General features: G+C 42.7%; 1 protein-coding gene across 1 annotated transcript in view; it reads left to right on the top strand.

The window, feature by feature from the left end:
* Positions 1–872: 872 nt before the first annotated feature.
* MACROD2 (mono-ADP ribosylhydrolase 2) overlaps positions 873–14236 on the top strand; it is a 903624-nt gene continuing 890260 nt past the window's right edge. Inside the window, exons 1-2 of the mRNA XM_067292887.1 lie at positions 873–1075; positions 6273–6389. Coding sequence (XP_067148988.1) covers positions 1030–1075; positions 6273–6389 — 163 coding nt within the window. The 5' untranslated portion in view covers positions 873–1029. The remainder of the gene's footprint in view (positions 1076–6272; positions 6390–14236) is intronic.

Raw genomic sequence — 14236 nt, 5'->3', positions numbered from 1 at the left:
CAGAGCATTGTTCTAGAGCCGCCAAGCTGGATCTAAGCGTTGGGACGTTACTCCGTTAATGCTGAAGCGATTTCCCCCTCCTTCACCCTACCTAGCAAACCGTCCCACGGTCCTGCCTGCTCAGCTCGACCCCGCTCCGGCGGAGAGGGGCCGCTTCTGCCCTCAGGCCGCCGCCCGCGGCGCCGCGAGGGGCGGCGCGCGCTGTCCGTCACCGCGCGCGGGCTGCCCGCGCCGTTCAACGGCATCGCGGCCCGCGCGCGCCCCGGGCTCTCCAGGACCCGCCGCCGCCATGCCTGGTCCCCACGCCGTCGCCTAGCAACCGCTCCCTTTCCCCCCCCCGGCCAACCGGCCGCGCGCTTCGGCACCGCCCGCAACCCGGAAGCAGAGCGAGCGTTGCCCCGCCCCTGGCCCGGCGGGGCGGGGCGAGCGGCTCGGCCGGACGAGGCCCAGTCCCGGGCGCGGCGGGACGACGCTGCGGGCCTCTTCTCCGGGCGGCGAGGCAGGTGCCTGCCCGCTGCCGCCGCGCACGGCGAGCTAGCGTCGCACCAAGCACACCCCGCAGCCCGGCCCGGGCGCAGAGCTCCGTGTCCCCCGCCCGGGGGCGAGGCGCCGCACGGAGGAGCTCGCCCCCAGGCCGCCTACCCCCGGGCGGCCGGTGGCCGCCGTGGCCTGGCGGGAGGCGAGCTGCCTTTTGCGCTTTTCTCCGCACCAGCCTGCCGCTTTAAGGCCCCTCCCGGCCGCCGCGTTAGCCGGCCCGGGCCCGGTGGCGGCCGGCGGAGGAGGGGGCTCCTGAGCGGCGGCTGCCGGAGCCAACGGGCGGCGGGGAGGGGGGCGGGCGCTGCGGGGGTGTCGGGTTAGAGCGAGGCGTGACCCAGCTGACAGGCGCCGTGCGGAGCCGGGCGGGCGCGGAGCCGGGCAGCGGCGAGCAGCGCACGGTACCGGCGGTCGCGGGCGGCGCGGCGTCTCCCCGCCCCATCTCCTGTGAGCCTGGGGAACCTGCAGCTCAAAGCCGCCGCCAGCCACAGCACCATGTACCCCGGCAACAAGCGGAAAAAGCTCTGGCGGGAGGAGAAAGGTACTGCTGCCTCCCCCCGCGCCGCGCCGCGCCGCCGGGGCAAAGTCCTCCCGCCGCCGCCCCGCGCCCCTCGCAGGCTGCTCTCCGGCGGGACAGGCCGCCGCCGCCGCCCCCGCGCCCGCAGCTTCCCGCGCCGGCAGCGGGTCCCTCTCGCCTGGTGGCGGGGGGCTGCCGCGAACGCCTGCGCCTCGCCCGGGCTCTTCGGTGCCCGCCCGCGCCCCGGCGGGGCGGCGGCGCCCGGGGCCTCCCGCCGGCTCCTGCCTCCTGCGCGCCCTTTTTCCCTCCCCTTCTCGTCCCCGGTGTGTTTTGCCCCCCCCCGCTGGGCTCTTCTCCGCTCCCTCGTAGCGGGGACAACTTAGAGCGTGGCTCTCGGGGCGGGGGGGCTGCCCCATCCCCCCACGCCGGGGCGGCGTGCGGCCCCTGCCCCCGGCTCGCGCTGCCGGTCGGAGCGCCGCCGTGCTGCGCGAGCGCGTGGTAACGGGCGTAACGACTGCTCGCCCGCCGCGGCCGTTGGGAGAGGCGGGGCGGGGGCAGGTGCGGGCCGGCCTCGCTGGGGCGGCCCCTGTGGAAGAGGGGCACCGCGGGCCTGGGGGGGAGGTGCGTTTCCTAAACTCCCTTCTCAAACTCCACTATTGCGAGACTTTCTTTCTTTCTTTCTTCTTCTTCTTTTTTTTTTTCCTGAAGGCTGTAAGTATTAAAAAAGTAGGGGAAAAAAAATTCCAACGTGGGTAAATAACTCAATTTGTGAAGAATTTCTGCTGTAAAACTACTGCATGGAAGAACTCCTATTTTAGATGGGAAAGGAGAAGTTGTATTTGCTGGAAGGTACACGCATAATCAAAACATACCTTTGCTTTTTGAATGTGTACGGCTTCTGCTGTTTATGGGGAAAAATGGCTTACTTGTATTACCAATGCCGTGCCCTGTGAGTTCTTTAATCAGTGTTGATTACACCAGTAGGAAATATTTAGGCTATAGTGTACTTGCTGCCCCCACCCCTCTGGAGTCTTAGTCTTTATTAAAGAACTTTTTCCTTCTCCCCCTTCCTGCCAGTGCTATCGTGTTTTTAAAACCAAGGCCAAACATGAAAGTTGACATCTCCACAGACAGCATGGCACAAGCATTTTATGCTGACCTTGCCATTTCGGTCTTTTGTATTGACCATCTGGAAAACAATGCAGTTATTAACACAGTAATTGACCCAACAAAAATATATTATTGACATCAACTAGTAGAAATCGTTTCAGGAAAACTAGCGTTGACTTAGCCTGGAACTCTTACAAATAATTCAGAGATACATGAGGATGAAGAACAAAACTTAAAGTATGATCTACTGGTGTATTTTTGTTTTTCTTTCTTCCATCATCTCTATGATATGCATATTTGAAGTCAAGAAGACAAAAGACCTACTCAAGAGAGAGAGCTCATCCTCTTGGTCTGTGGCAGAAACCAAATATGCAGCTCTAAAGAAAAATGTAAAAGCACAAAGAATTAATAAACGGATTAGCTTCTGTCAAACACAAATCTGGAAGTGAGTTATGTTGCCTACTGTCTTCTTTCAGAACTGTCTTGCAAAGAATGTTTCTATAGTTCAGGTGAGACAAGCAACTTCTACCACGTAGTTAAGTTTGTGTTTTCAGCAACAGAAAAGATGCAGTTAACTCTCCTTAACACATTTATATATAAATATTTTTATATGTGGTCAGCTGTTACTAACTTGTGGAGATCTTCAGTGCTGCATGTTGTTATTTTCTAAAATACTGCCTTTTTTACTGGGGGCAGGTGGGGAAAGGATTATGGAAGGTTCTGGTGAGTGTTTCCATTGCTCCCACTTGCCTCTTTCAGTCCTGCTGCTGGTTGTGACTGTCTCAGTTCCCGTGGGGAGCTTCTGCCCAGGCTGGGACAAGTGTGAATTTATAGACTGGCAGGTTCACTTGAACCCTCAGTAAGGAGGGGGTCAAGTTAAGGGACTGGACTGCAAGTTGGAAAAGCTGAGGTGCAGGCATATGTTGTCATCTTCTTAGTCTGCTGTGAAGATGATGGTCTCTATCAGTACAGTGAAAGCCATCACCTCTGAGGTAAGGTAAGAATAGCGAACACGAATTGCAGCTCATGAGCACTGATGAAATTTTTTTGTTTTGTCCAGTGAAGCATGTTTCTGAGTGTTAGCTAGCCAGAACTTGATACCTGTCTGCCTGGTGAGTTTGAACAGTGTTTGCCAGTCTTCTGCTCTAGTAACCGCTTTCCAGCGTTACGGTGGTGAAGTTGGCCCTGGATGTTTCAAGTGAGGAAAACTTCGGCATTATCATTTGCATTGCTCTTCACCTTGTAGCCCTCTGTGACTGTTCTTACCAGGTATTTTCTTTACTACCTGTCAAAACTTTAGAGGCCCAGCTTCCTTCCCTCTTCCCAGATTCTTTTTGAAAACAAATTTTATGCTGGGTCTGTCTCTGCCATTCCCAAGTGTTCTCAACCCTATGTAAAACTAATAGCACCTGCAAGTTCTGCTCTTCCCACAAAGTTCTGAGTACAGGAATCATTTGTAACCTTTTGTATTGTAAAGTGTGGGGGTTTTTTTCTTAAGAAAGAGGAGGAAAAGAGGTGCAGCTTGCTAAATCGTTCAAACCCACTGACAATAAGCTGCTTTCCTTAATTACTTTTGTGGTAATTGAGAAATGGTCCACATTCTCCCAGGGTGGATCTTGCTGGAGAACCATTGAAACAGAATAAGGACAGAACTAGTGCTGGTTTCAGAATCTTGGGCATGAGACTGGTCTGTCTGCAGACTTTGAAAGCACTTCATTAAACTACATGCAGGAAACTACAGATATTAGAAGCATTTTCTAGGAGACTTGTGTGCAACTAAAACTCGGTTTAAAGTCTCACTGCTGACTTGCCAGAGTCAAGTTTTATAAACTCTTCCTATAGAGAATAACTTGTGTTTTTTGAAGGCAGGGTGTTGACTTTGTACCCTCTTCGGGAGACAGTAGTAAAAACTTTCTGTGCTGGTTACTCCTTCAAAGCTGATGCATACATGTGTGCACATACACAGATGCAGTGTATCTAATATCTTCAGGTTTGCTTTTCTGTAATACCGCTAACGTGCATGCAAAATATCTTGTATTTTGCATGCCTGAAGACTAGGCAGTGGAGCTAAGTGCATATCCGTTATGCATAATGGCAATTGTAATAACATTGGATATTTACAAAAATAAAACTAATTAAGATATCAAGCCTGAATAAGGAGAGAGATTTTTTCTTTTTTATTTTTTTTGCCAACTGAAGAAGAAATCAAAAATATAAAAATGTTTATATTTTGGTATGGGAGTCTGCTCAGGATCTGCCTTTGGACTATACTGATTAGTCTGCACCATTAGATTTTTTTTTTTTTTTTGGAAAACAAAAGGTAAAAGTGACTTTTTTGGGGGGAGGGGGAAAAGTTTGGTCTTAGAGGCAGTTTCCATATTCCACTCATCCAGTATTCCTTCAACTTGGTATGAAAATACTGTTACTCTTTGTGTTCATGTAGTCCTGGATGTCAGAAGTCAAATATAATATTGGTCTACCTCTCTCCCCCACACCCCTCAGAATACTTGAATTATCAAGTATTGACTGATTAATGTGTCACTATGGTTCAGCTGCAGCGCCACTGCCAAAATGTGTACAGAAGCTTGATTGGTGCATGGAATGTGCTCTACTATTTTTCCCTCCTTCCTCCTTATGGAAGGACACATCTTGTGCAAAGCTAATACTAAGCATTTAAAAAAGGGGGGGGGGGGAAGAAAAATACGGATTGTGTTCCTCTGATTCCTCTGAGCATATCTGTCCTGCTTGGTGAGATGGAGAAGTAAACAGGCTTGTGATTGTAATTTAAAAAAAAAAAAAAAGTCTTAACCAGTGAACAGGATTTAGCTGAAGCTGGTAGAAACAGCAGTTGTGGCTGCTGCTGGGTTTGTTTGTAGTGTTGGGTCACTAACTTTTTTTTTTTTTTTTTCTTGGAACTTAGCTGGTTTATAGCAAAGTCTGAAGAAGAGTGAAGTTGGCAGTAGCTGTCATAGTTGTACAAACTATGAGGCTTTAGTTTTTGTGAAATGTTTTTATATTAAAAACAAAAAAAAGTAATGGTGACTGTTTCTCAACATTTCTCCGGGAAAAAAAACCCCAACCATCGATATGTATTTTGGTGTGATAACTCTGTGTTATTAGCATGCAAAAAAATTTTTAGCTTTAAAGCTTAACCCATGCTACTTACTTTTTCTTAAACCTGAGTTCCTTTTTACAGTGCTTTAAACTAAGTGTATTTGGTTCCTGCTGGCCTTTTTGTGCTTTTTTTATAAATGGTGCATGGAAGTGGGCTTATCTAACACTTGGGGATTCTCATCAACCACAGTATGTCAGTCAAACTTGCATACTTGTATTACTTACTCTTGGGTAACATGTATTCTAGTGTTTTCTAAATCTACTGTTTTTTGGTGCAAAATGGGGTTAAATGCTGTTGGAAGTGTCTAAAGCAAAGGACAGCAGATTTCTCTTCTTTAAACTTACATAACTTGGAGAACAACTAACAACCAACCAAAAATCTTTCCTTTTTCCCCAAGAGTCTAGAAAATCATGTAAGATTTGCTTAAGCTAGTTTCTTTTGTAATATGTTAACACTTGCTTTGTTAATTCTGTGCCATTCTCCCTGTTTCTCCCTGCTGGCATTTGTAAATCTGACTTAGTAAAATATATATTGGTTTTGATACTCTTCAGGGTTTTTACAAAAATTTCTGGTTTATGAACACAGAACCTAAAGAATATATTTTAATACCTGAAAACTATATATAACATAAGTTTCATATTTAGTGAACCTGCTGTTAGTTGTCTGATCCTTGAAATAAAGTGACAGGAAGAAGTAGTGCAGTAGTGGTGGAGGGAGGAAGTTTGGACAGCTGAGAGAGCAGTGAAGAGGCACTTATTTTTTGCTGAACTGGGATATCCAGAAATAGGTGCATGCCGTTCTTCAGATACACTGTGTGTTCAGCTCCTATTATTTGTAGCTATTTGAATCACCCATGCTTGTTTCTCTCAAACAGAAACTGTTTGCATCAAGGACACTGATTTGGTCACTATTTGGCCAATGTGCAAGAACATAAGAAAGCTTGCAAGAACTACTTCTTTTTTTTTTTTTTTTCCCGCCCCCCCCCCCCCCCAACAGAGCGTTTGCTGAAGATGACCTTGGAGGAGAGACGCAAAGAGTATTTAAGGGATTATGTTCCATTGAAAGATATTCCAACATGGATGGAAGACACAAAAAGCAAGAATGACAGTGATGGTAAGTAAAGTGGGGGATCTTTTTAAATGGAAACCGTGCTGTTTTCTTAGCTTGAAGTTACTTTTAAGAGAATTGAGACTTAGAATCCCTACTGTTAATAATGATGTCAGTCTTATGTGGGGACAGAAGTGCTTCAGGGGAAAAAAAACAAATTTCTTAAAGCTTTACTAGTGTCCACTAATTCTGCAAGTATCACCAAACAGTCTTTAAGTTTGTAAAATAGCTATTCTCTGCATCAGTTTTACTTGCAGATACTTTGACTGGCAGCCGTGCCTAATGAATGTTGTCTTCAAAACTAAACTAGCACAGTGTTATGGGGAATCTGAGCAAAATAGTGTTGTTCTTGTTGGTGGCTGAAAAACAAAGTGTGCAAGTTGTGGTGCTTTATGAAAATCCAGGAAGAAAAGAAAATTGGATTTGAAGGCTCTGTTGAAAATAGCATTTCTTACTTGTGGTCCTACTTGCTTTCTTGGGCTGAGGAACGTCAGCATGGCCTGGATAACTCCACTTCTTAGTGTGTGCAGCATTATCGTCAGGGTTCCCATCACCAGTAGGCTTGTTCAAATACTTAGTGAAAGATGGGCAAAAATGTGAATCTGACTCGCATTAAAAAAAAAAAAAAAAAAAAAAAAAAGACTGCATGGTTTAGGCAGATATGAACATAATTCTAAAAACCCTGCCTTCTAGTCCTCCTTCATCCACATACGTGTGGAAGAAGAGGGACTTTGATCTGGTCTCCTCCTGCTTTTTCTTTCTATATCTTGTTATCCTACTTGGCCAAAGCTTGTTCTCAGAATGTTGCTACCAGGACTAAAGTGTCCTCTGCTGCCAGTCTTCCTACTTCTGCAGATATGGGACTAGTTTTTCAACACTTTTGTTATCATTAGAGGTGAATGCTGGCCAATATGAACAGGTGAGTAGAGTAATCTTGTGACCGCAAGAGAACATAGTCTTTCTGGTAATATTCCACAATGAGATGTAGCCTGGAACTAATCAACTGTTTTTGATAAAATGGGAAGGCTGTAACAAGTTTTCTTCAGTGCAGTCTGGAGGAGCTAACAGACTTGCTGATGCCAGTTTCATAGGCATATAATGCTGTCATCTATTCCTAAAAGTGTTTTGAATGATTTTTTTTTTTTAAAGTGAAAATGTGTATCAGAAGACGCTGAGCTCTTCAACTCTGTTTGAGAGAAATAGGTGTATTACAACAGTAGCTGTAGACCTTTACAGTAGGTCTTTTGTATCTTATACATCAAGAAGTTTGTCCACCTGGAAGACAAAGGCTGCATAAAAATGGTACATCAAAAGATTACCTGACTTTTCCAAGTTCATTTAGGACATCTTTGATGCATGGGAATATTCAGTCTGTCAATCTGTCCTTCCTATCCTAAACTATGGTTTTCTTTCTGAGTACTCTAGAATTCTGTGTAACTTGCTAAATTTCAGATTCTACTTGGGCTGTTGAATGTGATAAGGTGTGGATTTACATTGTGATTGCTCTTATACCTCTCGTAAGCAAAATGTCAGTGTCTAATATGTAGGTATAGAATCATGCCAGTGGTGAATTTAATTTGTAGTACATTCTCTTGCATTCTTTCTGTTAGTACCTAGTACACTGCAAAAATGCTGCAAGACAGAAGCTGAGCTGAAACACTTTTTTTCTTTTTTTTTTTGTCTCCCCCTCTTCTCTACTACTTAAAGCTTTTGTTATACTGTGTATTCAGGAGAAAATACTCAGTCACTTGTTTTCTTTTATATATTTGTTCAAAATAAGCCATGTGGAACAGTGAACATGTAGAAGGTTAGACTGCTGAAGTACTTCTACATTTCAACTGAACAGTGCAATTAAAAGAAGCTTGTATATTAATGTGACTTCATCTGTATCAAACTTTGTTTCCCTTAAATGTTGACTTCATTCTGAAGGTATCAAGAGTATTTAAGAGCTGTTCTTCTGAACTGAAATACTGAAAAATTAGAGTTTAGGTCTACTTGCTGATGAGAACTTCTGCTTCATATACTGGGACGTGGAGGGCAACTAGTACAACGTAAAGAAAATTGTGGAGAGGGCAAATAAAGCCCTTATGATGAAGTCTTTGGTGGCTTGAAAATGCCATGCCCAAGTTCTGCTGTTTTCTTCTAGTGAAAGGCTACTTCTTGCAATGACAAACTAAGGTGGTCTGAAGAGGAAGGGGGAAATCAGTACACTTGACAAGCCAAGAAAACAACTGATGAGGAATGGGAAAAAGTTCTCTATCATTTACTCCTAACACTGTATACTGTGAATAAATGACAAATTGATTAGTAAAATATTCAGAAAGAGTGATGAGACAAATTGAAGGAAGGAACTAAGAACAAATAAACTGAAATAAGTGTGATCAATCACCTGCTGGAAGTAAGAAGTTTTAGGAAAAGGGGAGAGCATCCAGTGTCAATAGATATACTAAACTAACTGGGAATGAAAGGTGTTCAGTACTGTACAAATTTTGGGACTGACTTTTTTCATGAATGTTCATTTAATAAAAAATCATTGGATGAACAGTGCAGAAGTTCTGTGGTACCAGTTTTTAAATCTGAGTGAGTTAGTGGAGTGTGTTGTGAGATTTCAGTTAGGCACACCTTTTTATTATCTGGAAGTTTAACAGATGAATATTAAAAGTCTTTGGGTAGAACTGCTGAAACTGAAATAGTCTAAAACTTTAATGTTGGAAAGGAACCAACCTGACTGCTAGAGTCTCTCTACATGTTCTTTACTGAGAAGTTTGGAGAACATACCTTAGTTTGAGTAGGAAAACATTTCCCCACCACACCCTTTGGCATGAAATGGCATTCAGAATTAAACTGAAGACTACCAGTAAAGCCTGGTGTACGCTGGTCTTAAAGTAAACTCTGACAAGCCTGGAAACCTTTATAATTGAGGGATGCATAGCACTTCCCCCCCCCCCCCCCCAAGCTGTGTATAGTTTTGTCTTAGTTTTACTCTTCTGTGATGAAAATAAAAATCAATAATTTTTGCAGGTTTCCTTATAGGGAGGCGAGTCTTGATTAGTCACAAGAAATTAAGTTGCTGTATATTTCGACATGGAAATTGGCCAATATTTCTGATGCTTTTTGACTGGAGGGAGGAGGGGGGCAAATCGGGGAAGTAAGCCTGATACATGCTGCTCTGAACTGAGGGAAGCAAGGCTACACTGGCATATGCGTTTCCGTAAGGGCTGCCTTTTCAACATTTCTGGCTTTTGGTATACAGTTTCGCAAAGTTGGACAAGTGGTCTTCAGAGATCAAGTATCATAATGTTGTCTGTTTTCCTTCCGCTGCTATTATTGACAAGTTGTCCTTCTTTGCCTCATGGAGGGAATGATAGGAAGGGAAATAACTTCTTGTTCTTGAGGTAGTTCTGTAAACACAAAACCTTTGTTGTTTTAATCTCACTTTTTAGAGAAATGAGAAATTGTGTGCTTTGGAAACTAAGAATGACTGTCATACAAGGCTATTTGGCCTTGTATGTACTGCAATCCATCATTCCTCCCATTTCTCATCCTTCATAAATAGCAAAGCCAGATCAGCTGTTGTATTATGTGCCTTGAAGTAGCACTCCTTCCTGACAACTAATGAATTTGTTTTCTGAAGCACTGGAATTTGTATACCTTTATTTCAATGCTATTTATTAGAATAACACTTTATGCTAGATGCTTATCCCGAACAGCACTGTTGATTTGTTTTTGTGATGCTCAGTGAATAAAAAGTCACAATGTAGAGGAATAACTAGTATGTGGTTTTTTTTTTTAAGTTTGCTTTTTCATGAATAAACAGTTACTCCAGAAGATCTCTTTACTCTTCAGTGAGAAACTTTGGGAGATGACTTAAGAAAAGCTTTCGAGGAAAAGTTTTCTTAAAAACAGGATCTTGGGAATTGTTGTTGCTGAGTTTGTGCATCATGGGTAGAAAAATGCTTTTTTTTTTTTTTTTTAAAAAAGAGATCAATTATATAGTTTAACTCAAGGTACCTGACAGTCCTGCTGTATCCCAGCCTGGGAGATTCATTGGTGTATTCATTTGTGTAGGATGCCAAGAAAAAATGGTGATTTTGGGTGATAAAGAGATTTGCTAATGATAAGAACTGCTTTTGAATAGATGATTAAAAGGAAGGCTATAATAACTCCTGAGGGGTGTGGTGTTTTTTATGAAATGATGTTAGGGTCTATAGTTCTGTGTTAAGCAAATCTTGAAATATGTTTAGATGTCTTGACTGTCTCTGGATTTTCTTAATCTGCTATATTTTTAGAAAATGATATGATTCAAACAGTATTCAAATTAATCCACTTTAACACTGAAGGTTTTATGTATAATGGTAAGGTCTGGATTTAATAAAAGTGTCTTGGCACTTTAAAATCTGTAGCTTTCTGAATAGTCCAAGTGAATTGACCCAAGATTATAGAGACAAAGCATCTAGATAAGCACCTGAAGATGCTTATTGTTGCAAATAAATTACATAGTAATACTGAGCTCCACTGACCAGTGTTTCTTGATGATTAGTTAACCACAGATAATACTGGCTGTTTCAGAGCTTTTCCCTGTGACCCTGTTTATGATGTGAATATCTGTCCTGCAGTAACTGGGAATCAAGTTGATGATTATTGTAAATAAGTCATCAAACAGCTAGCAGAAAGTAATGCCCCTACTAAGCCACAGTCAAATACAACCAGTAACCTGAAAGTAAGAAATTGCATCTCATTTAAACCACTGATTATCTTCTGTGGGTCATTTAACAAAGAAAAAAAATTTCTACTAGAGCATTAAGGTTTTTCAAAAGTTGCCTGAACATCAGTATGAGTTCTCCTTATAACTGTAATAGCTATGTAGATACAGCACACTTAAAGACCACCCCTGACCATCAGCTTGCATTTATCTTCTTTCCTCCTTCTAGTGGTTTGAACAACTGTCTTTAGAACAGACTTGTACCTGAGTGACAAGGATGAAAGTAAATTGAGACATGTTAGCTCAGTGTGATGCTTGCTTGCTTGCTTGCTATCTGTCAGTCAAAAGAGAACTGTGGTCTAGCTGCTGAAATTCTTTGCTTAAGTTAGTAATTCAGGAGTTCTTCAGTTGAGGCCACATATGAAATTGAAATAACTTGCATGCCACAGTTCAGGACCTCCTGGTACTAGCTATGACCTTGAATGTGAATTCTAACTTCACTTAAACTCAGTGCTGTATTTGTTTTTGGCTTTATTTTTTCAAATATTGGCTTGCTGTTTTGTTACTCTTACTAAACATTTTGTCACAAATTGTCTTGAATTCTTTTTCTCTTCTCTCTAGTATGTTTAGGTTAGGTAGCTAGGTCACTTGAATACACATGGAGAATATTGCTTATTAATTGCTGTGTATAATACCTTATGGCAGAGGAACCGCACTAAAAGACTAAAGTCCTTTCTGCATGATTTCTATGAATTGTATGAAGATCATGATAGTAAGGTATTTTAGATAATTATATGAAATGACTTTCCTTCTATGGATGTGGTTATAAGTCTGATTACTTGTTTTTGTTGTCTGTCCTTGTTGTGCATATGTTAAGAACGCAATAAAGGAATTGGAATGGTAACAGCTGTAGACCATGTGTGCAGCTTATTAGTATGTTCTGAAGTCGTCCAGAACTTTGCTTGCCCATGGCACAGTGGCTTAAGGCTGAGGTGATTTATGCTTGGTTGCAGCTGATTTCGAAGGCTACCAGAGCAATAGGGAATAACCGGAGTGCTGTATGCTTTGCTTGTTCCAGGCGCTTTGCTGCCAGCTGCAATTTGGGGATCTGCCCCAATGGATGCAGGATTGCAGAGCAGTGCAGAACTGACAGTGTCATCTACAGACTCTGCGCACCTTTCTGTCTTTCTAAACATACAGCTTAGGCATTCTTTCCAAAGATAGCTTTGAGATGCACAAAGATGTCTAAGACCTCTTTGGATGCAAATTTACTTGAGAGTAAATAACCTGAGAAGTAACAGTTTTTTAGGTGGGCTTGGTGGTACAGGCAAGTATTACCATTTACTTAGTGTTATCCCTGATATAAATGGATATACAATCCAAACAGTGAGTTAGCATGGTGGAAAAACATTATGGTAAACAAAAAGGAACCAGTGTGTGTTCAATTGACCTTGTAACTCCCTGATGAGCAGCATGCGTTTAACCTTTATAGGATGAATTAACTGTCTAAGAAGTGACACTTGTATTGCCATTCTTTTTAAAGTGCTTTGGAAAAAAGAAATCTTGCTTTCAGCAAGTGTGAGAGGCGATTATGAAAAAGCAAAAAAATCATCTCTCTTATATAAATTAAGAATTTATAATCTGGTGTGGCTAATTTTCTCTAAGAAAACAAATTGCTTGTTGTTGATATCATTAAAAAGACTTTTTCCTTTTTAAGCTGATATTCCATGATTTCTTTAATGAGTTAAGGACCTTTACAAACTTAATGCTGTGTGGAAGTTGATACAGTTGTCATTTGTGGCCCTTCTGTATGCCCCTGAGAGAACCCTCTTCTCTTGAATGGCAGCTGTCTCCTTGAGCGGCAAGGATTAACTGTAAGAAAGGATGCTGCTCTCACCAATAAGTTAGTACTCCTACTGAAACTCTACAAGCTCTCAACATGCTCCAGAGTAATAGTAGGTGGAGATGCAAGGGGAAGTTAAATATGTGTCTTTGCCAGAAATAATATGCCTAATGCTTAAGTGCTGGTCATTTAGATTAGAATCTTGACCGGATTAATAATTCTAAAACCACTCTGTTCCCTGAAATATAAGAACCAGTCCTTTTCTGTAGTCACTGAATATATTGTGCAATGAAGTTGAGTACAGAGGTCCCTAAGGAAGTGCCAGCCTGAGTCAATAAGTCCAGATGATGCAGTGCAATGTCAGCAGGTAGGCTAGCTCAGGTTGCAAAGAAGTATAGCTTTATCAGCAGTGATGCTGTGTGTAAGTCAATATGTGCTGTTCCTCAGAAACTGCTGAAAAAGTGTAGGTTTTCTGAAATTCTAACTTGGAATTTTTCAGTGGCTGACTTGGCTAATATTCAAGACTACTAAGAGAAAGAAGAAAATAATACTTTGAGTGAGACAGCAGCTTAATACATGTGTGCAAAGACTGATAGGTCATATATTTTTCTTGGTTTCGAGTAATATGTGCTTATGGATGTCTTTTTTTTTCTCCTCTGCAGAATTTTTCTCCTCTTTTTGCGTATGATGGATGATCTTCCTTTTGAGGAAGCGGATTGCAAGATCAAGTCCCCAAATTAATTTCTTGCTCTACAAAGGCAGTTCCAGTAAATGTGGCTTTACTCAGTGTGGTAGCTTGGCTAAAGCCATAATCTGTGACTTGTGATTAAATGATGGCATATGTCCTCAGTCTTTTGCAGAGAGATGTGAGCAAGTGTGCCAGTCTGAGTAGAAGCTATGTGTCTGATTAGCTTGAGACCAAGACCAAACTGTTAAGCAATGACAAGGGTACAACTTACTAGTCTTGACCTGGTGCCCTGCTGACTGGCTATGCTACTTTCAGGTAGCTTTAAGTGTAGACAGAAGGAGCTTATGTCTGCCTGCAGAAGACTGGGAGCCTTCCTGAATTATTGTATTACTTCAGCTAAGATTTGCTGCCTGGGACTAATAGCAATTAGTGACCACATCAGCTAAACCTGTCAACTACTGTTCTCTGACTGGGGGAGGCTTGCATCAAGTCTGAAAGTACACTAGTATCTTTCTGTGGTGGTGGTTAAACTCCCTTGATAAGGTAGCATTGTCACTGCCGTAGTTTAAGCTCACTGTGCTCTTTGGATGATGTTAACCAGCTTTCATGCATAACTGCGT

Source organism: Apteryx mantelli, chromosome 3, assembly GCF_036417845.1.
Source record: "Apteryx mantelli isolate bAptMan1 chromosome 3, bAptMan1.hap1, whole genome shotgun sequence".
Taxonomy (NCBI): domain Eukaryota; kingdom Metazoa; phylum Chordata; class Aves; order Apterygiformes; family Apterygidae; genus Apteryx; species Apteryx mantelli.
Note: the sequence above shows the minus strand (reverse complement) of the source record. Positions and strands in the feature narration are given on the sequence as shown.